At 39.4% G+C, this 24231-nt stretch overlaps 1 protein-coding gene across 1 annotated transcript in view; it reads right to left on the bottom strand.

Moving 5' to 3' along the window:
• rgs6 (regulator of G protein signaling 6) overlaps positions 1-24231 on the bottom strand; it is a 101460-nt gene that overhangs the window by 15537 nt on the left and 61692 nt on the right. The window contains exons 3-6 of the mRNA XM_027170229.2: positions 6765-6861; positions 5981-6031; positions 5775-5881; positions 1814-1865 (exon numbers count right to left, since the gene is read on the bottom strand). Of these exons, the coding sequence (XP_027026030.2) occupies positions 1814-1865; positions 5775-5881; positions 5981-6031; positions 6765-6861 (307 nt within the window). The remainder of the gene's footprint in view (positions 1-1813; positions 1866-5774; positions 5882-5980; positions 6032-6764; positions 6862-24231) is intronic.

The following is a 24231-nucleotide window of genomic DNA, read 5'->3' as shown; positions in this document are numbered from 1 at the left end:
TGGTGAGTGATTAGAGTGGTGAGTGATTAGAGTGATTAGAGTGGTGAGTGATTAGAGTGGTGAGTGATTAGAGTGATTAGAGTGGTGAGTGATTAGAGTGATTAGAGTGGTGAGTGATCAGAGTGATTAGAGTGGTGAGTGATCAGAGTGATTAGAGTGGTGAGTGATTAGAGTGGTGAGTGATTAGAGTGATTAGAGTGGTGAGTGATTAGAGTGATTAGAGTGGTGAGTGATTAGAGTGGTGAGTGATTAGAGTAGTGAGTGATTAGAGTGATTAGAGTGGTGAGTGATTAGAGTGGTGAGTGATTAGAGTGATTAGAGTGGTGAGTGATTAGAGTGGTGAGTGATTAGAGTGATTAGAGTGGTGAGTGATTAGAGTGATTAGAGTGGTGAGTGATTAGAGTGATTAGAGTGGTGAGTGATTAGAGTGGTGAGTGATTAGAGTAGTGAGTGATTAGAGTGATTAGAGTGGTGAGTGATTAGAGTAGTGAGTGATTAGAGTGATTAGAGTGGTGAGTGATTAGAGTAGTGAGTGATTAGAGTGATTAGAGTGGTGAGTGATTAGAGTGGTGAGTGATTAGAGTGATTAGAGTGGTGAGTGATTAGAGTGATTAGAGTGGTGAGTGATTAGAGTGATTAGAGTGATTAGAGTGATTAGAGTGGTGAGTGATCACAGTGATTAGAGTGGTGAGTGATTAGAGTGATCAGAGTGATTAGAGTGATTAGAGTGGTGAGTGATCAGAGTGATTAGAGTAGTGAGTGATTAGAGTGATCAGAGTGGTGAGTGATTAGAGTGGTGAGTGATCAGAGTGATTAGAGTGATTAGAGTGGTGAGTGATCAGAGTGATTAGAGTGATTAGAGTGGTGAGTGATTAGAGTGGTGAGTGATCAGAGTGATTAGAGTGGTGAGTGATCAGAGTGATTAGAGTGGTGAGTGATTAGAGTGGTAAAGAGAGGTGAGAGAGCAGTTTGGTCAACACTGAATGAACACAGAGTGAGTGAACTCAGACAGAGTGAACACAGAGTGAGTGAACACAGAGTGAGTAAACACAGACAGAGTGAACACAGAGTGAGTGATCACAGACAGAGTGAACACAGAGTGAGTGAACACAGACAGAGTGAACACAGAGTGAGTGAACACAGACAGAGTGAACACAGACAAAGTGAACACAGAGTGAGTGAACACAGACAGAGTGAACACAGAGTGAGTGAACACAGAGTGAGTGAACACAGAGTGAGTGAACACAGACAGAGTGAACACAGAGTGAGTGAACACAGAGTGAGTGAACACAGAGTGAGTGAACACAGAGTGATTGAACACAGACAGAGTGAACACAGAGTGAATGAACACAGAGTGAGTGAACACAGAGTGATTGAACACAGAGTGAGTGAACACAGACAGAGTGAACACAGAGTGAGTGAACACAGAGTGATTGAACACAGAGTGAGTGAACACAGACAGAGTGAACACAGAGTGAGTGAACACAGACAGAGTGAACACAGACAGAGTGAACACAGAGTGAGTGAACACAGACAGAGTGAACACAGAGTGAGTGAACACAGAGTGAGTGAACACAGAGTGAGTGAACACAGAGTGAGTGAACACAGACAGAGTGAACACAGAGTGAGTGAACACAGAGTGAGTGAACACAGAGTGAGTGAACACAGAGTGAGTGAACACAGACAGAGTGAACACAGAGTGAGTGAACACAGACAGAGTGAACACAGAGTGCAGCAGTAATCCACTGAAAAGGAAATGCTGCATGTGGTATCACACACTCCATGCTATAATCCTGCAGGTACTCACACTCACCATAATCTGTGTTTTCTGGCTCCCAGCAATTTGATGGCCAAAAGTAGGGAGCCTAGAAAGACAGAGCAGGAGAGGAGGAGAAAAGGAAAGAGAGAGAGATGATGATTAGTTGTCTCTTTAAATAGATACACAGATTCATCCTCAGGCTTGGAATGACAGCAGCATTGGGGGGCAGGAGAGGGAGGGGGGTGCTTTATTAAACACTGCACTGAATGACAGACACACAGATGTGTTACTGCACACCACACACACACACACACACACACACACACACACACACACACACACACGACATAATCTTACAATACACAAACACATACGGTACACACACATCATACTCACACTCCTCATACACACACCATACACACGTCTTACTCACAGTCTCCATACACACGTTTTACTCACACTCCCCATACACACACCATACACACATGTCATTCTCACACACACACATGTCATACTCACACACACCATACACACACATACTGTACACTCACTCTCCATACACACGAGACAAACACACGTCGTACTCACACTCCTCATACGCACACCAAACACACGTGTAATTCTCAGAGTCTCCATACACACACACACACACACACACACACACACACACCATACACATGTTCTTGCACTAGTGTCATGCTCTAATATCACAGACTGCTGCATTAAAGCCAGTCAGAGCAGCTTATTCCTCTTACAGGATCATCATTACAGTACCTTCCTGCAATGTGGTGATGAGTTCCTTTTCAGAGAGGAAAAGAAAACATTCCCTAATTAATGAGTGTGTGGAGGAAAGTTAGGTGTGTGTCACTGACAGCGAGGTGGATGTGCTCTTCTACTGCTCCTCTCAAGGTTTCCTCCTTTACCGTCTAACGGAGTTTTTCCTCCCCACAGTCACCTGAGTCACCACAGACTTGCTCATTGGGGATAAATACAAGCACATTTAAATCTATCTAATATTAATCTTGAATTTCGTCTTCTATTATCTTTATATTATTCTTTATATGAACCGTTTTTTCTATGTTTATGTTCTGTAAAGCTGCTTTGAGACGATGTATTGTAAAAAGCGCCATACAACTAAATTTGAGTTGAATTGAATACTGTGTGTGTGTGTGTGTGTGTGTGTGTGTGTGTGTGTGTGTGTGTGTGTGTGTGTGTGTGTGTGTGTGTGTGTGTGAATTAAAGTCACAAATGAGCTCTACTGGAAGCAAACGCATATTTTTTATGGGGTCCAGTGAACTTTCATGAACCGGCAATAAATTCATAATTAATCTGACCACAATGCAGACAGATCGCATTTTCATTTATTTATTTATTTATTTATTTATTTATTTATTTATTTATTTATTTATTTATATTCTTATGTGAATTAAGAAATCATACACGCTACGGTTCAGAAAATGCTCGCTTTCATAAATCTCAGATGTTGACACCGCTGTCTGTTTTATTTTATCCAAAGAATGTAGGAAAGGTTCACAATATGGAGCAAAAAACAAGAGAAGACTTTTTATGAAGCTTTGTGCACAGAATATTACATACGATTATACCACTCTGTTTGAGAGAGAGAGAGTGAGAGAGACAGGGAGAGAGAGAGAGAGAGAGAGAGAGAGAGAGAGAGAGAGAGAGAGAGAGAGAGAGAGAGAGAGAGAGAGAGAGAGAGAGAGAAGGAGAGAGAGAAAAGAAGATATGAGAATATAGAGCTAGCGATCTCTATCTCTCTCTACCTCTATCTCTACATCTCCTCTCTCTTATCCTCGCTCTCTCTCCTCCCTCTCTCTCTTCTCTCTCTCTCTCCCTCCTCTCTCTCTCTCTCTCTCTCGCCCTCCCTCTATCTCTCTCTCCTCTCTCTCTCTCTCCTCCTCTCTCCTCTCTCTCTCTCTCTCTCTCTCTCTCTCTCTCTTTTTTCCCCTTGGAACTTCTCATCTAGAATCATAAAGAAATTATTGATTCTTCACAAAACCCGAGCAGAAATTAAGCAGCTATATGTGGAGGAACTGCTCGTGTCTGGACATTTATCATCTTCTAGCTGGATATAAACTCTGAGGTGGAAGGAAGAATTAAGCGTTATAAAGAAACCAGACAGGAAAAGAAATTCTAAATTCTTTTCTTTTAGAGTACTGAAACTCTTATGCCAATGTATTTCAATACAATCATAGATTGGCTGTACTTCTTAAACTGGACATTGTCTTTGTAGCATTTGTTTGTTTGTTTGTTTGTTTGTTTGTTTGTTTGTTTATTACAGGGACAATGCATATTAATAAACATTTCTGTCAATATGCCAGAGTTAGCCAGATGGCTATTTTTCACCTGTAGTCCTTAGACAGATGGTAATAATGATGGTCACCCAAATAAAAAAATAAATAAAAGTACATATTGGAATAACAATAAAGCTACGATACATTTAATAAAAGTACTACTGTAAGTATCAGCTATAATGTACATTAGAAACGCGAGACGCCGGCGATCAAACAAACATCAGGCAAATACATGAACACATACACACACAATAAACAAAAAACCATCAGGGGGCAACAAGAGCAGGTCAAAAACTAAGCTAATGTGGACAGCTCTGGTTAATAACGAACCGCTTCTTTTAACTGGATCTTAAATGTACTAAATGTGTTCAGGTTTCTGATGTTTATAGGGGTTTAAGGTTCCACTGAGTAGCAGCTCGAACACTTTTCCTAAAGGGAATGATACGATCTCCCCTCACTGCACCTCTGGTTCTACGATGATCAGCTGTTCGGATGTTGACAAACTGATGGAGGGGAGGGGGGGTGATACACCATGAATAATTTTATAAACAAGACATAGATTTGAGATTTTTACCATGTTTACCCAGCTGAGTAATCTATAGCAGTGGTCCCCAACCCCCGGGCCGCGGACCGGTACCGGTCCGTGGACCAAATGGTACCGGGCCGCCCAAGATACATTAAATTATTTCCATTTTATTTACTGTGGTGTATTTCTCTCGGGTTTGTGCGACTTTCCATGGATGAGAGATTAACCGGGAGCTGAGAGACGTCACCTAAAGCCGCACCAATACCGCGCATGCGCAAAATATCTTGATATCGGGCCGGGTTTAGGTGACGTCTGGAGCTGAGCGGCTGCAAGCGGCAGTGGTGTTGTAGCTTTGGTGGAGAGAGGAGGTGTGTATCGCTCTTCTCTCTGTTCACCGGTACTTTGTCATGTTCGACAGTGCTTGGTGTACGTGTATATTGTGTTTGCTCAAATTTAACCTACAAATTAGCAAAAATGAGCACGAAACGAGATTGCCATTTCTGACATGCTATGTGTGTGAAGCGGGGATTTCTGCAGTGACGGCAACCAAAACAAAACAACGGAATAAACTGGACATAAGCAACACACTTCGGGTGTCATTGTCTCCTATTACCCCAGATGGAACCGTCTCGTTGTAAAGAAACAAGCTCAGGGTTCTTACTGATTTAGCGTTGTAGTGAGTTAAAAAGGCATGATTAAATACAATGAAATTAAAATTATTAATTTTAATTGTATTGTATTGCCGCCACCCCCCACCCCCAGCGGGCCGCGGTAAAATTATCAAACATTGACCGGTCCACGGTGAAAAAAAGGTTGGGGCCACTGATCTATATTTTTTGTAATATTGGACAATAATGAGAAATGTTTGATTTCTTGTCCAGAATGTTTACAGTTCGTTTGTAAAGTGATTGAAGTGGTTTCAGAGTTGTAACACTAGCCTGTGACCAAACAGGCAAATAGTAAGAGATATGTGAAAAAATCATAGAGTGCATGTACATTTTTGCTGCCTGTGTAGACGTTTGATGGCGAATGTGTCTGAAGTTACTGAGGTTGAATTTGATTATATTACAGACCTTTTTTTACATGTGATTTAAAAGACTACTTTGAATCAATTAAAATCCCCAAATATTTGTACTCTGACACAATCTGTAGCCACACAGATGGCATGTTGGCTCACCTGAAAGCGATAGAAGGTGCCGTCGTCCTTCAGGGTAAGCACGTGGTCCGAGATGGGGAAGATGTATCCCTGAGCAGCGATCAAGCTCCCAATGTGCAAAGCCTCCGCTGAAATAAACAGACCATCTCTTCATATAGCTTAGCAGTGAGAGCTTTATGATTTCTAAGGCATGGGTGTTATTCCTTATAATAAGTTTTTTTCCTCACCAGGATCCTCAATGGAAAGATTCTTCATCAGCCACTGAACGATGTCTGAACCTGGTGTACAGAAAACGATACAGAATCGTACCAGATCAGTTTAATTCACATCTAGATACAATAAAAACATCCATTTCCTGGACAATATCCATCATAATTAGCATTAACTAGCTTCCGTTTGTCTATAACCGCTACATACACATTTATAACAATTTAGAAGCCTTGAGGGTTCTTCGGTTGTCCTTCTGGGACAGGGTGTGAACAAATTTATATTTTAAGGGTCAGCAATCAACAGATTGGAGATAACCTCATCTGATTGACAGGTAGAACCAGGTGTGGCTCCTGATTGGTTGGAATGAAACCTGAGGTCATACCGGCCCTTTATGAAATCCATTGCTCTTGAGGATCCAGAAAATATTTTTGTAATAAAATTAGAATTTTTGTTTACAAATAATTGTTTGTCACAGGACATCCTACTGTAGCCCCACCACAAGGCCACCTTTTACACCCAGCATGAGGCCTGAGACCCACCATGTGGTCCACCCTGATGCCCACCATGAGGCCCACCCTGAATTTCCCCACCCAAGGCTTTCCTTTTAAATCTGTTCCTCGTGATCTTTCCATCATGGCATGTGTCAAATGTCTTGCATGCAGTAATCACATTAAGACATCAGATATTGGATTTCATCTAGACTGTCAAATAGAAAAATAAAGCATTACATCTCTGCCAACACAGACAGTCAGAGTTGACAGGTGTGGTAGTAAATGGACAGCTGTGATTGGTTCTCTTCACCTGTGACCACGCTGGGAATCTTTGACATGAAGCTCTTGACGGTTCTGATGGGCACACCATCAGTTTCATCCTGGATTCTGGTGATTATGCTTTCAATCTGCCGGCAGAGAGGAAGAACAGTCTGTATGAGTTTTTACAGGTATCTATCTCACTTTCTCTTCTGACAGATTTTTTTTTCACACTGAGGTTATTAGCACCTCAGAACAGACTGGAAAGGGTTTTACTATTTACAAACATTTCAGTCCAGACTACAACTTGGTAGCTTTCTACAGTAGCTAGTAAAGTGTATTACGTTAAAAAAATGTTATTTTGTTGTCCATATTTTAATGTGAAAGTTAGATCGAGAGAGATTAATGACGGCGATACAATTCATGACACATTTTTTAAGCGTTTCCACAAATATGTGTTTTCCTAAACCACAAAAGATCATCTGTTATTGTACTACATGTTAATTAGTATATCTTATTAAACCGGCTCACACTTTGGCTGGTGTGTGTGTGTGTTTGTGTGTGTGTGTGTGTGTGTACAACAACGAGGTGTGTGATTAGGTAGCAAGCAAGCAGCACATACTAGTGTTTTTCACAGCTCTATTTCAGGACATCAAACACTCTCCTGTCAACGAGATAAAAATCTGGAGGAACAAAACATCACTTTCTACACACAAGCTCCGCTCCAAAACATCTAATTGTAGTGACAACATAAGTGGATTTCTCCTTGTTCTGTAGCTAGCCTGTGAAGATGTTCATGTTTGTGTCCACATCCACAAACAACCTACACAAGTGCTATACCTTTTTTCTGTGGTTCTTTTATGCAAACGCTAATTCATTATTTAGAAATGTTACGACACAAAGATGCTAACATGAGTGTTTTTTTCTGTGTTCTATCCTTTAACTAGCCTGTGAAGATATTTGTGAGCTGTTCTAAAGATAGTGTGAGGTAAAAAAATAAATAAATAATGTAAATAAAGTGCTATACCTTTTTCTGTAGTGCTGCTGGAGAGACATTATATAAGCTTAACTGTTCTACATGCACACTAATGCTTTTTTTTGGTCTTTAAATAGCTCTACCATTTGGCTAATGCTAATTTCAGTCAATTAAATATTTGGTTTTGGTGAGCATGCTAATAATAATGCTAAGTAACCCTCATTCATTCGTTATCTACCGCTTATCCGAACTTCTCGGGTCACGGGGAGCCTGTGCCTATCTCAGGCGTCATCGGGCATCGAGGCAGGATACACCCTGGACGGAGCAATGCTAAGTAATATTTTATTTAATTGTCTAGAAATGTTACTATTTAAATATGATATTTTTTTAAGATACAAAGCAGCAAGCTAACTGTTGCCTATAAATAACCTCCACAGCGGTGAAATAAATAAATAAATAAATAAATAATTCAACAGCAAAGAGAGTTAATAAGATTAAGAAGCACTTTCTGCCCTCGAGATTGCAGGTTATCATTATTCTCTGACGCATGACTCGGGTTCGCATGTGAACGGTAAGACCCCGGACGTGTAAACTATAACTATTTATAAACCCAAAACAAAAGCAATCAATAAACTGCGCTGAGGTGAACAAAGTGCAGCCTCCTCACATTAACACAACAACTACACACATTTTCAGACCTAGCACACTCAGTTCCTCAACATATAATTACATAAATCATAGATTCAAGTTACTAAGCTACAGTCAATCATCTCAGAAACAAACAAACACAATGTACGTAGTCAAATAACAGGAGGCAGATGGGTTTCTTTGGACCTTCTTTCCACCCACATGTACACACCATATAGAAGATATATTTTGACAGATTGGACACAATCCCATATAAATACCTGCATTTCTTCTCATCTAAACACAAGTTATATTTTTATATATAGGCGCACGAAGGAACATAGATGTTTTTCCCCCCAAACAGGAAATCTTCACTTTCAAGTCATGCTTTATTCCTTGTTAATATTGTGGTGTTAATATCCTCTCAGAAGTATTAGTAAGGTTAGCGCTTGTTAGCTATCTGCCTAGCTTTGACCGGTTAAGTGTATAAAAAAAGAGCATGTTAGAGGAAACCCCTGAGGCACAGGGAGAACATGCAAACTCCACACACACAAGGCGGAGTCGGGAATCGAACCCCCAACCCTGGAGGTGTGAGGCGAACATGCTAACCACTAAGCCACCGTGCACCCCCACAGTGTTAGCAATGAATATTATATTAATGAAATGAAAATGACTTAAAAATCCTGTCAGAAGTTCTATCAGGTTAGCTCACATTAGCTAGCTAGTGAGTGTTAGCATTTAAAATTATTAACTCAATTCATGCCAGTTTAGCTAAAAGGCTATCACTGACAATTAAGAATATGAATGTTTGTGAATGTAATTTCAATATTTTGACAAAAAATATCAGTCAGGTTAGATCGTTGTAGTTGTGGCTAACATTCAGTTTAGAGTATTTATAAAAATGATGCATAATTCTGTCAGAAATACTGTTATAACCCAAGTTGGCTTGTTAATTAAAAGCAATATAAACAGTGTAAACTTCCAAGAATCAGGTTAGCAAATTTTTCAAGCATAACTTTAAGTTCTTGACAGAAGTCCGGACACAAAAAAGCAAAACAAAAAAGTTATTAGTTATCCAGATAGCTTGTCTTAGCAGTGAGTTTTATTCATGTGTGTATGACCGTGGCGATGACTAGATTAACAGTTGTTCTTAATGTAACGCCCTTTAGCATAGAATCACTTATTTATTTATAGTTATTTATATATAGTTGGTTATATATGTATAGGGTTTGTTTTTTAAAGTCTCTCCACTTAACTGATTCTCTCGATAAAGTAAACTGATAAACACTATATATTACAGAAAAACAAAAGCAAACACTTGCAAGGAAATAATAAAAAGAAAAGTTAAATTAATTGTTGTGTTAGCGACTAAAGATTCTTTCTTCCTTGTTTGTTATTCGGCGACCAGCAACAAACTAAAAACGTTTCCTTTGCTACTCCAATTTGACAAAAACTCAAATGACTCTTTCCTCCGTGAGGGTCGAACTTTACACTAAATGACCCTGTTATAATTGACCGATGAAACTCGTTGGTATACAACCGATAAACTTTAACAGAATCTTCTGGAAGCTATTCAAATAAAATTTTATTAGTCTCCATATTCGGGCTACAATTTACATAACTATTACTAACCCTGACCTTGTTACATTAATGTCTACCAAACTACAGCTACTAGCATTATATTTAAATTCACTCATGTTAGCTTGCTAACAAAATGTACAAACTGTACAATGTATAACTGCAAATGACTTATACTTGTGTATAAAAGTTAATAGTATGTACAGTATATATTATATATTTTTATAAAAGCTTATATAAGTAAGCTTATAGATAGCGAAATAGTTCAGCTATTATTATTATTGTTATTAAATCTTTATATTATTATTATTATTATTATTATTATTATTTAGCTATTGAATATTGAATTCTATTCATATTTTCTCTCCTCGATAATCCTGTCATGTTAGTTCACATTAGCTAGATTAACTATCTAGTAAGTGTAAGCAATTATTATTATTAACTATTGAAATATTTAACTAATAACTGAGCAGCTGGTGTTAAAATTGAATCTACGCCTTCTGTCCAATCAGAATCGATCACCTTGAAAATACTACTGTGGTGCAAAATTATTAGATCGATTTACATAAGAAATATAGCCCATGCGGAATTAAATAGATCTATATGTATTTTATTAAATGTAGTCTCCATACTTTCTCCATCAATAAATCTGTTCTCTCTGCACTCATTACTCCCCATTAAACTGTGAATGCGCTCCACCCTTCACCTCTTCACCCTGATAGCACTCTGGTCCTTGATTTAAAACACTATAAACAGATCGATGAGCGTGTCTGGGTCTGGGTCTGTTTCTACCACCCCAGGGACTCTATTCGAGATGGCTGTATTTCATCTTCATATAACAGTCGCTTGCATGCTCCAGTTATAAGGCCCATAGGTCAATAATCCTAAAAACACCTTCAGCTAACAGCAGATTGCTAAAACAAAACAATACAGATTATTTTACAAATGCAGATAGTCCTCTTTGTCTTTGTCATTATGCTACTATTTCTGAAAGATAGCTAACTGGTTTATGTACTTTAGCCACATGAAATTCTCGATTCTGATTGGTCAATGATTTTATTTATTTATTTTTATATCAGCAGCTCAGAAAATAGTGCTGTTGCTCATTCTGGTAACTTATCATTTATAAAGCATTTTATTATAAATATTTTTTTCTTTTTAACCTTAGGAGAGCAAAACAGAAATCCCGCTCTCGACAACACAACACGACGGTGCAACATGTGGAAGTGTCATTTTTGCGGTTCAGCTTCATCAACAGAAGAGCGATCGAAGGAAAAAGCGAGTAACACATGCTCTTTGATTCCTTTTGTTGTTTTTTTTTGTTACACCATTTCATTTTCAGTAATTATTTTCCTTCTGGAAGCAAAAAAAAAATCACTGCATTCTGTTTACAGCCTGAGGGTGAAGTAAAGAAATGATTTGCAGAACACTAATTGGGATGAACAAGTGTATAAAGAAGTGCAAACACGATCTGTTCAGGGGGTCTGCTCACAAAACCATGACAACTTGATGTGATTTTTCTTTCATCTTCGTCGAGCTGCGTGTCCCACCTTCCAGCGACCAGATGAAATACATATAACGAGCGACACTGAGCGACGTGTAATTAGCAACGCTGATGCTCGCTTCAGCTCTTTATTTAAAGACACTTGGCCTCATGCCAGTGAGTGACTTTGTTCCCAGTTGTGTTCTGGGCGCAGTTCTTTCTGACAGATCTGTTTTGTTCTGTTGCGGTCTCTCCAGTGGTTTACTTCTCCTGCACTTCCTGTTAGACGTTAGACAACCGCGCAGTGGCTGCGTTTTCACTCTCTTCTCATCAATGCATTGAAATTACAGTTCCTAAAAAAACAGGAACTGGATAACAACTAGCCATGCTAACAGCTGAACTAACTATGCTAACAACCCAGATATAGCCACGCACACTGGCTATAAACTAGCCATGGGAACATCCCAGAATCAGCCATTCTAACGGCTAACCATCATGACCCAGCTATGCTAACACCTAAGAATTAGCCATGATAACAAATTATTACAACATACACCAAAGGTTGTTTGAATATAATGTATTTCCCTCTAAATTCCAGGCAAAAGCAGCCAGAGGCGAGTTTCTCTCTCAGTCTCAAGAGAAGGTGAGTCAGACTGATCCCAGGTCGAGTTATCTAACATTGCTCCAGTTATCTAACACTTGTTTGTGTGTAGATTCCACACATGTATGCAGGTCTATGCGCATGGTTATGTTTATTACTGCAGTTTACGCTACAGCAAAATAATGTTTTAAGCAATGTTTGTGTAAATGTTGACTAAATAATGGACATTAGCTAAGTCCACATAATGTAAATTAACATTATTTACATCACAGTACGACAATGAAAAGCATAAAGTTTAGTCAGGGTGAAAAGTAGATTCGCTGAGAAGAAATCAACTTACTACATGTTCCATTAGCTATTGACTCAAATGCAGTATGTACGAAACTAAATGTAATAGGACTGAATTGAATACAAATGCAAACTGTATGAATCAGATTCAAGGGGTTCTGAATTCGTGCCTCGGGGGTTTCCTCCGGGTACTCCGGATTCCTCCCACGGTCCAAAGACATGCATGGTAGGTTGATTGGCATCTCTGGAAAATTGTCTATAGTGTGTGAGTGTGTGAGTGTGTGAATGAGAGTGTGTGTGTGCCCTGTGATGGGTTGGCACTCCGTCCAGGGTGTATCCTGCCTCGATGCCCGATGACGCCTGAGATAGGCACAGGCTCCCCGTGACCCGAGAAGTTCATAACAAGCGGTATAAAATGAATGAATGAACGAATGAAAGAATCAGACAGGAGCTACTGAATACCAGCAAGAGGTACTGGGTTGAATTTAGATGGTATTGAATCAAATGCAAACACATAAGTTACTAAATTGCATATCTTCTATGATGAAATGGAAGTGCAGCAATGAAAAGCATGAAGTTTCTTAGCCTAAATACCATCTTTATCTTCATCTTTAGGCGTCTAATGTCTGAATGCCGATATTAACAGTTTCAATGTTCCTGACATCTTCACAGCCAATTAGGTTAATTATTACATTTTATGTGTTTATGTTTATGATCTGTTATTGCTAGCTAACGCAGTAAATATTGATGTAACCGTAATGTGTGATTTAAGTGTTACTTACTGGTGGAAACAAAAATCTTGTTCTGATTTGGGAAATCTTGCTGACTTGCTAGATATACAGTAGTCCATTCAAATTGTATCTCTGTCTTCGGGATATGAGGATGTAGTTGCCTTAGCTGTCCGACTGATTTACTTTAAACGCTGTTATAAATCATCAACAACCTCCTACATCAATGTCAGTGAGCAGACTGCTTTATATTAGAAGCTCTCCAAAAACAACACCAATCAAAGGTGAAAAACTGAGAGCTGTGCTGATGAGAGAGAGGCAAATCCTCCTTTGAGTCTCTCTCTCTCTCTCTCTCTCTCTCTCTCTCTCTCTCTCTCTCTCTCTCTCTCCCCATCTCACATGGTTTTAAAGTGCAGACAGCAGCAGATGTGGGTGGTTAGACGTCAAATACACCCAAAAGAGCTCCTTCTCAATCAATCCCACCCTCACAAACTTGATTACAACGCTTCACAAAGGCCTGCAACTGCCACTTACCGACAGGAAGAAAGAACGACATGAGAGCTTTCTGGTTCTACTTCAACCAGGGTTAAGCAGCAAGGTCATTTCGAGACAATGCCGAGGGACGTGGGATGACGACAGGCACGCTCGCTGATAGACTTTCTTACGCAAAAACCAAAGAAAGGACATCGTGTTGCAGAAGCATGAGAGAAAATCTTTATTATTATATTTTTCCGACGGACCGAAACTAGGACAGCGTGAGCAGGAGTATCACTGCAGGAGGCGGTAGTGTTGCTATAGATAACCGCACCGGGAGAGCGTGCGACGGTCATACGGCATCCTGTGGCTCATCGGGTGCGGTCCTACAGGAGACACCAGCTTTGATCGATGCTGCTGATTTTCCATAAGTGGTCTCTAATAAACGACTCTGGAGTTCACCCATCCAGTCACATGCCAGCATGACTAGCTTTTATTTTTCCATCTGATGCAAAAATGAATAATAAACTGTTTAAGATGTTTTTTGGTGCATACAGTACGTTCATGACACAGGACACGCCTCTACATTCTAACAGCACTGACATTGGCTAGCTTAGCTCGCTGGATAACTGACTGCTAGCAAACTTGCTCGTATTGGAACATTAGCATTAAAATTTACTGTTACCATAACGACCAGCACGTGTTTGGTTTCCAAAGATCACGGCTCGTTATCTTTATCTTTGAATCTTGGAGGCGAGAAAATTAGACACATTGGTGTAACGTTTTGTTTAATGATTCCTTACTTATAGCACTTTAAAACAATCACCATGTTTTAGTCGCATATTTTGGATGTTGGTGGATGTGTAGTTTATTAATAAATTATTATTATTATTATTATTATTATTATTATTACCTCCTTGTGATCAGGCTACAACAGCAGAAGACAAGATCGTCTTGTCTTTTTACTTTAAACATTCAGTTGCATTTGATAATAAACGAACACAAAAGGCTCAGTAGCAGAATTACGGCTCTCTGGGACTTTCTAAGCCACCTGGTGTTGCAGCTGGAACATAAAATGAAGTGGAGCTGCAGGTGAGGGACGATTTCAAGCGTCTCTCGTCTCATCAAAGAGCAGCTCTGTTAATGCACATGACACTAACTCTCCACCTGAGACTTCAAAGTCTATATCAGAGTGCAGCTCAAACACACCCACACTAATCACATCACCTTACTTATACATTAAGAGTTTCTCTACCTCTCTCTGTATCTCTCTGTCTCTCTCTCTCTCTCTCTCTCTCTCTCTCTCTCTCTCTCTCTGTCTCCCTCTCAGTCTCTCTCTCTCTCTCTCTGTCTCTCTCTCTCTCTCTCTCTCTCACTCACACACACACACACACACACACACACACACACACACACACACACACACACACACACACACACACACACACACACACACTCTTTATCTCACTCTGTCTGTCTATTTGTGTGTCTCTATATCTGTCTATCTGTCTGTCTCTCGTTCTCTCTCACATTCTTTATCTCTCTCTCTCTCTCTCTCTCTCTCTCTCTCTCATTATCTCTCTCTCACATTCTTTATCTCACCTTGTCTGTCTTTCTGTCTGTCTGCATGTCTCTCTCTCTCTCTCTCTCTCTCTCTCTCTCTCTCTCTCTCTTTCTCTCTACACCAAACTACACTACACTACAATACAACACACGGACACGATCTACTGACACGTACACAAAAGGACACAGACACCAACCCCCCCCCCCAAGGCACATAACACAACCAACACGGATCACGACACGAACACGACACAAAAGACACGACACGACCACGACACGACACGACACGACACGACACGGCCACGAAACGACACGGACACGACACGAAACGACCACGACCACGGACACGGACAACAGACACGAAACGACACGACACGACAACACGACACGCAACGACACCAAAACGACACGACACGACAGACACGACACGACAACCACGACACGAAACGACACGACACGACACGACACGACACGACACGAAACGACACGGACCACGACACGAAACGAACACGACACGACACTGACACACCTACACGAAACGGACACGACCACGTGACACGAAACGACACAAAACGACACGACACGACAACACGACACGAAACGACACAAAACGACACGACACGACACGACACGACAACACGACACGACACGACACGACACGAAACGACACAAAACGACACGACACGACACGACACGACACGACAACACGACACGACACGACACGACACGACACGACACGACAACACGACACGAAACGACACAAAACGACACGACACGACACGACAACCACGACACGAAACGACACAAAACGACACACACGACACGACACTACACGACAACACGACACGACACGAAACGACACAAAACGACACGACACGACACGACAACACTACACTAAACTACACAAAACTACACTACACTACACTACACTACACCACACTACAACACTACACTACACTAAACTACACAAAACTACACTACACTACACTACAACACTACACTACACTACACTACACTACACTACACTACAACACTACACTACACTACACTACACTACACTACACTAAACTACACTACACTACACTACAACACTACACTACACTACACTACACTACACTACACTACAACACTACACTACACTACACTACACTACAACACTACACTAAACTACACAAAACTACACTACACTACACTACACTACACTACACTACAACACTACACTACACTAAACTACACAAAACTACACTACACTACACTACAACACTACACTAAACTACACAAAACTACACTACACTACAACACAACACCTCTCACTCCATTACTTCTCTTTATTGACTTTACCAAAAAGATGTGGAGGAAGGAGAGGCTTGTTCTTAGAGAAATGATATTATGTTTGTGTAAATATGTGTCTGTAAGGCGAAAACACACACACACACACACACACACACACACACACACACACACACACACGCGCGCGCGCACACACGCACGCACACACGCACACACACACACACACACACGCGCGCGCGCACACACGCACGCACACACGCACACACACACACACACACGCGCGCGCGCGCACACACACGCACGCACACACGCACACACACACACACACACACACTTATTTTCAGAAACAATTCTCTGTAAACGAAGTCCGATTATCGACAATCTACAATCACAAGCACATAAATGCCACAACCTCCTGATGCTTGCAATCACTGTGGCCTTTCTCTTTCTCTCTCTCTCTCTCGCTCTCTCTCCCTCTCTTTCTCTCTTTCCTTCACACTATCCCACTCTTTATGCCTCCCCCTCTCTCTCTCGCCCTCCTTTACTCTATTCCCCCCTCTCTTTTTCATTTTCCCTCTCTTTCCCTATATATGTCTGTCCCTCTTTTCATATATCTCTCTATCTGTCTTTATCTCTCTCTCTCTCTCTCTCTCTCTCTCTCTCTCTCTCTCTCTCTCTCTCTCTCTCTCTCTCTCTCTCTCTCTCTCTCTCTCTCTCTCTCTCTCTCTCTCTCCTTCCATCTTTCTCTTTCTTCCAGTCAGTGCAATCAGCTTCATCCCACTCTCCCTTCTAAAAATGACCTGATTAAAGCAAACACAACATGAAGTAAATAAAGAACAAGAAGCGAATCGCTGACGCTGGAGGCCACGTCTCCGTCAGACTCGCTCGCCGGCTACAATGCCGCACGGCCTCATTTCCGCAGCGAGTAATCAAACGGGTTCTGCTTTAAACGAGGAAATTTCACACAGCGTCATGGATAATCCACGTCCCTGAGGAAGCCTCCCGAAAAATCGCTATAATCAAATCTATTCAATCATAACAAAAGCACACGTGTTAATCATCAGCTGGAATAAATCGCCTCACACTTTGGGATGGAGGTTTAGTGTCATAATTCAGAATTAAAAGAAAACACACACACACACACACACACACACCGGAGAACAGTTAGCTTTGAAACGCTTGAAGGTCAGACACAAAGTTTGAGCTGCCGTCTGCACTGAGTGGAGGGCCGACGCTGACAGTTGGAAGATGTATTTCTTAATGGGAACGAGATGACAGGGCCGTCAAACTCCCTGAAGAATAGTGTAGTGGAGCAGCCGCAGCACACTTCCTCTTTCCTGTCAGAATACACCAGCAGGAGACGACTTCTCTATACGGCTAAACCAATCAACATGCTGCATTCGATCATACGCCGACAGGCTCTCTTTGCTGTCCGGATCCTACATTTCACCAAGTTTAAATCTACACTACAAAGACCTACCCCATGGGGTTCTGTACCTGCCCAATAGAACCACAGCAAAAAGGTTCTACCGTATGTGCCCCTTTTCCACCGACGCAGATTGAACCAGGAAAAGTGGTTCTTAAATAGCACCAAAATGTTGCTGCTCTAGACTTAAGAAACGCTTGCGTCAGGGGCTGTGGGCGGGGTTACTGATGAACGTCGTTAGCGCCATTTTTAAATCGTTTTAAATCAGGATTTGCCACGTTCGGATGCCAATGTAGGTTCGCAAAGCCAGGAGCATTAACAGTAAAGCAACATCTGCCATTATTGATGTTGTGTTTATGTTTACCGCTGCTGCGCTAACGTTGCTGTATAACATTGTATACTGTGACGTAAGACGTGGCTCTGTGATGGCTCTTTAGTCCATGGAAAGGCAAAACGGTTCTTAGAAGGATCGCCAGTGGAACCAACAACAAACCAGCACCAGCACAAGCTCTGAACTCTTCTGGTGGAAAAGGGGGCATATGTACTGTAGACCACTTGGAGAGCGATGAACTAAAACTAACGATTCTATGATTGAAAGAATGCATAAGACAAAATGGGTGCCATTACTTTCTGAGTTTTATGCCCATGTAGAATGTTTTCAAAACGACGTGTTTATGGAATGACTATTTTTTTATTAAATATGTGAAAAAGCAAAATGATGAAACACTTCAATAAGTGGGCGAAGTTTCACTAGAGACCAGGGGCGGCTAACCCGCGGCTCCCGAGCCGCATGCGGCTATTTGCCCGATTTCATGCGGCTCTTACATTCATACCGAAGTTTGTACAGTATTTGTTTCTTTTCAATATGTGTGTTCGCTTCGCTTGAGTTTAATACGGTATTTTGGTCAAACGCGCATGTGAGTGGGATGAAAATACCTCAGAGTTTCCCAGTAGGAGCAAGATCATTTGTGTAAACAATTTGTGTCAAGTTCGCTCTCAAAATGGCAGGAAAAAAAAAAGGTGATGTTCAAGTGTGCCCATGTGTATGATGTGGCTCTTGGTCTCTGATTGGTTGGCCACCCCTGTTGTAGACAGTGTAGACATAAAGTCTTATCTAAAGTGATTCAGGAGTCCGTTGTTTTTCAGTGTGTTTTAGACATGTGTTTTTCCCTCTGTAGATAACCTTACACTGGATTTTAGTGTTGAAGAGAAATCTGAGCTGCGAAATGGGTTTTATATCGAACATTCAACAATGAACTGAATCTTTTCTATGAATATATCACCTATAGTATTGTAGAGAAAAACAGAAATAGTGATGGAACTCCTGAGTGTCTACTTTCATAAGATCTTCGTATTAACACCACCTTAGAGTGAGACACGAGGAAGACGTTCAGACGCGAGACAAACAGGAGGAAACTCATTTTTCGGTCTAAGAATCATATACAGCCATAACATCATTGCTGTTGAAACCATCATTTTGATAATAACGACTGCACTACAGTATACAGCCAGAACTATGTGGACACCTGACCGTCTTATCTATATGAGGTTCTCCAAACGGTTTCCAGACAATTGTATGGAACTAAGAGGCTCAAACCAAGACATTTTCATCAAGACAAAGCCCCTGTGCAATAAGCAAAGCCAGCTCCATGAAGACATGGTGTCATAGTGTCCTGCACAGACCCCTGACTCCTGAACATGGAGTTTACTCCATAAACATCAACGTCAGCGTCTGATATTGTGGAATGAAGATAAATCTCCAGAACACAAGAAGTATAGAAGCTTTTATAGAAGCTGACTGGAATTTTATTCCAGTCATGCTAACAGGAACTCTACATGGTGTATAGAATCATAGCCCCGGGTCAGATGCAAAACGTTCGCAGAAGTCACAGCACGTAGACTTTGGAGCTCTCGCACCTGCTCTGTCAAAGTTTTGTGCTGAATGCAAATGGTTTTGTTCAAGGACGTTCTGCTGTAGCGCTAGAACTGATAACAGCAGCGCGACTCAATGTTCACTAAATAATGTTGTGTGGAAATGTTTCTGAGGACCAAAATAAACAAAAAGCTAGCACCGGATTTACAATTCTTCTTCCGCCTGACATGTGCGTGTTCATAAATCAACTTGGCATTCAAAAGACTACATAAAGAAGAAGAGCTACAGTACATAAACCTTTCATGTCAACTGACATACAGGACAATTATTGTTACATTAAATAGTCACAGAGGATTTAATTCATCAACATTAGAATGTCATAACTTTCACATGTAGCTCTAATTTACTGAACATGACAAAAACCCAACTCTCACTTAAAGATCAGAGATATCATGTCATTATGATATCATAAGTGCTAATAAACAGCTTATGGTCATAATGACAAAGTTCATTTACATGCCTCAGGAATTACAGTCTTGCACAGTCACAAGATTTTAATCCTATGTGAAGATTGAAAAGTCAGAAAATGTCATAAAACTGTTATTAATGCATAATACAGTATATGTTCACAATCTCACATTGTTTACAACTAAAGCTCAACTAAATTAGTGTCACTGTATTGGCTTCATAATGACGCTTCAATTATGTATATATCTCTTATTAAGGCATTACTGTTATAACATTCACTATGTCACAGTGTTATAAAGCATGTATGCTACAGTAATACTAAAATATTTTAAGCTTATTAATGAAGCCCTATATATGGTAATTACCTAGTATACATAACTGTTATTACAGTATAATAATGGTCAGAATTGTTATAACATTCACTATGTCACAAGTTATTAAGTTTTTTTTTTGGCAAAAATAAGCAGAACATCGTATGAAATCTATTAGTTAAGCTCTAATATTACTTATTAACTTTTTCACTATTGACTTCCTGACTTCTTGACTTGACATAGCTACATAGCGACATGTTATGACGTTCCAATGAACATTAATTAAACTGTGAAAATGACATAGCCTCACTTCAAAGAAGTTCTGTCAGTTGACTAAAAAAGAAGTCTTTATGACAACTGGTGAGTGATGTATGTCTTTGTATCAGGTCTTATAATTGGTCTTATGTAACATATGTACTGTAGCATAACCCTTGTATGTTGTTCGTATTTTCGTTACTCAGCCAGTGTTCGTGGGTCTGTTGGACCGCAGCGTTTTTGGGTTTTTAATTCATCACAATCAAAAATTTTATGTTAAAATACTCTACAGATGTTTACAGTACTTCATCCCAATTACAAGCAACATAAACAGCATATATGGTTAATATTTGTTCTTTACTTTTATTACATCATATTTTTTAATTAAAGTGCTACTCGTTTTTTGTTGTTCATTCATTCATTCATTCATTCATTCATTTTCTACCGCTTATCCGAACTTCTCGGGTCACGAAGAGCCTGTGTCTACACACACTCTCATTCATTCATACACTACGGACAATTTTCCAGAGATGCCAATCAACCTACCATGCATGTCTTTGGACTGGGGGAGGAAACCGGAGTACCCGGAGGAAACCCCCGAGGCACGGGGAGAACATGCAAACTCCACACACACAAGGCGGAGGTGGGAATCGAACCCCCAACCCTGGAGGTGTGAGGCGAATGTCCTAACCACTAAGCCACCGTGTCCCCCTGTTTTTTTTTTTGGTGTTTTTAAATAAAATATAATAAAAAAAATTAAAATCAAATTGAATCAAATTCTGAGTGGGAAAAAAAATCAACAAACTTACAAGGAAGCAAAGTTTTTCAAAACTATTGATGTTTATGAATATGGGTCCCACAGACCTGAACAACATACAAGGGATTAGCGTTAACGTGGTTATCGGTATGACTGAAAATGCTGCACAACAAGCGGGAAGATTTTGAACATAAATTCAGAGAAGCAGTGATGTGTACTGTATATATATATATATATATACACACACACATAAACTATTTTTTTCTCCCCTGAAATGTGAACTTGGTGTAACAAGAATCGTGTTTGCTTCAATCTAAATGTAAATATCCCCTTCGTAAGCAAGCCCTCTCAACGTTCTCTGCTTCATTTCAAAGCTGGCGAGTCGAAAAAAAACCCGCTCTCTGTGCGACTATTTGAGGTCTGAGCCGTACATTACCTGGGATTATTTATCTGCTTATGTAGTATACTGCCTGTGTTTACTGAAGAACATTAATAGCTGATCAAATAACCTCCATTACTCTTTCATTAGAGATGTTTTTAAGCTGCATGATAGAGGCTTCCAGTAAGGCTTCCTGATAGCTAAACGTCACAGCCTTCAGGATCACAGACAAATATGTATATGAAGGAAAGTTTACTTTTGGGATGAGAACACACCGGGTTTAAGGAACGAGAGGAACCGGAGTGATTGTTGCTGTGATTAAAGCCAGTTTAGATCAATCACGCTCTTGTTTATGATATTAATTGTATAATTTCGCTTCGTTGCTATTAGACACTGCATATATTCCAGTTGTACGTCTGCTTTGTTCGGAATAATTACTGGTTAAAAATTGGTTCTTTGTTATCGTTCCCACGCCTTTAACCAGAACGCTTGTTTCATATATTGAACAGATAATGAGGTATAATATTCGTACAAATGAAAAAGAAGCTGGTGGGAGTTCTCTCAGGTTTCTATGGATACGGAGGAAATGGCGGTGCTGATGTGACCATGCTGTATAAACGCCCTCCATTGATCTGTGGAGTTCACAATGTTTCCTAAGACATCTCTCAAACAAATCGTAAAAAAAAAGTATTAATAAAAGTATTTTTGTTGTAAATAGTAAATATAATTATTTGACATTTTTGACATTTTCAATACTGACACTGATATTTCTATTTATGTAAATAAAAAAAATATACAGGATATAAAATATAAATGATAATATAAATGTGTACTTAATTCTAATTATGCATTTACATTCAAACGGTTATTTAAATTAGTTTTACTATAAATATAAAAAATATAAATATCAAATATCAATTTATATAAATTTAAAATGATTATAATTAATAACGATTCATATATATATATATATATACATATATATATATATAAAAATGTAAAAATAATTTTATAAGAATAAAATTTAACTACATTTACATATGGATTCTGATATTTATAGAGTTAAAAATTCTATAGATATTGATAAAAAATTTTATTTCAATCTAAATGATTCATTTGTTATTAAATATTTTTATTTTATTTTTATTTTATTCAATTACATTTTACATGACAAAATACAGATTATAGCACTTAGTGTGTGTGTGTGTGTGTGTGTGTGTGTGTGTGTGTGTGTGTGTGTGTGTGTGTGTGTGAATGCTCTGATAATATAATATAATATAATATAATATAATATAATATAATATAATATAATATAATATAATATAATATAATATAATGCATATGGCTTGGTTGTGTATCTTAATGCAAACGTATTTTGGTAGTGAATTTTAATAAAATCCTGAAAGCAGGAGAATTTCTCAGCTGAGCATTTTTCCCCACTTGTTTTTGATCATTAATTCATTTTCCCAACACTTTATCCAGAGGATATCCTGCACAAACATCTTGTAAATGTTTGCCCAAAGAACAGCCAGTTTTCTTCTCCTATGCTGAGAAAACACAACGTAAGTCCAAGCAGCTTCATGCAAATGGCCTCACAAAGACAAGCAAGAAACGTGTGGGATGGTGTGAAGCTACGTTAATTAAAGATCATTTTATTTTTTGGAGCCAGGCGCTAATGCTAACAGATGGAGGGTGAGTAAAAAGTTTTGAAGCTGCCGGCGGAAAGCTTTTACATCACGTCTTCATCTTCATCTTCAATTAAAGTGCCTTCTTGAGTGGATCCTCGCACATCGTGATATAAAAAAGAGATTACATAGAAACGATTTAAAAGATGTGACATGAGGTGAAAAGATAACTATTTATTCTTAATTAATACTTCCAATATTTCAATTACAATTTTTTTTTATCTCAGACATGCACAAAGGCTAATATCAAGGCTTTGAGGATGTATTAGCTAAATGAATAAAGGCAATGGAGATGAAATATATTTTGCTGTAGCGGCACCGGGAAGGTTCGTCTCTGAGGAAAAGTTCACAGTGACCCAGGATTAAATACATTTTTTTATTTTGATTTAATCTAATTTCAGCAGGAAATACAAGATGTCCTAAATCTGACAAAATAGTGAGAAACGAGTAACAACAAAACTCTTTATAATGCTAACAAAAACTAGCTTCTGAATGGATCGATCCTATGTTAATAATTATAGTAGTATAAGATTAGCTAATGAGCTTGACAGAGTTTCTGATTATTTATGATATTGATATTTATAATTATACATTTACATTCACCCAGATGAGGATGAGGTTCTCCTTTGAGTCTGGTTCCTCTCAAGGTTTCCTCCTTTACCGTCTAAGGGATTTTTTCCTCCCCACAGTCACCTGAGTCACCTCAGACTTGCTCATTGGGAATAAATGCAAACACATTTAAATCTATCTAATATTA

The sequence above is a fragment of the Tachysurus fulvidraco genome, chromosome 16 (genome assembly GCF_022655615.1).
Source record: "Tachysurus fulvidraco isolate hzauxx_2018 chromosome 16, HZAU_PFXX_2.0, whole genome shotgun sequence".
NCBI lineage: Eukaryota > Metazoa > Chordata > Actinopteri > Siluriformes > Bagridae > Tachysurus > Tachysurus fulvidraco.
The sequence above is the reverse complement of the archived record's forward strand: the minus strand, read 5'-3'. Positions and strand labels throughout refer to the sequence as shown.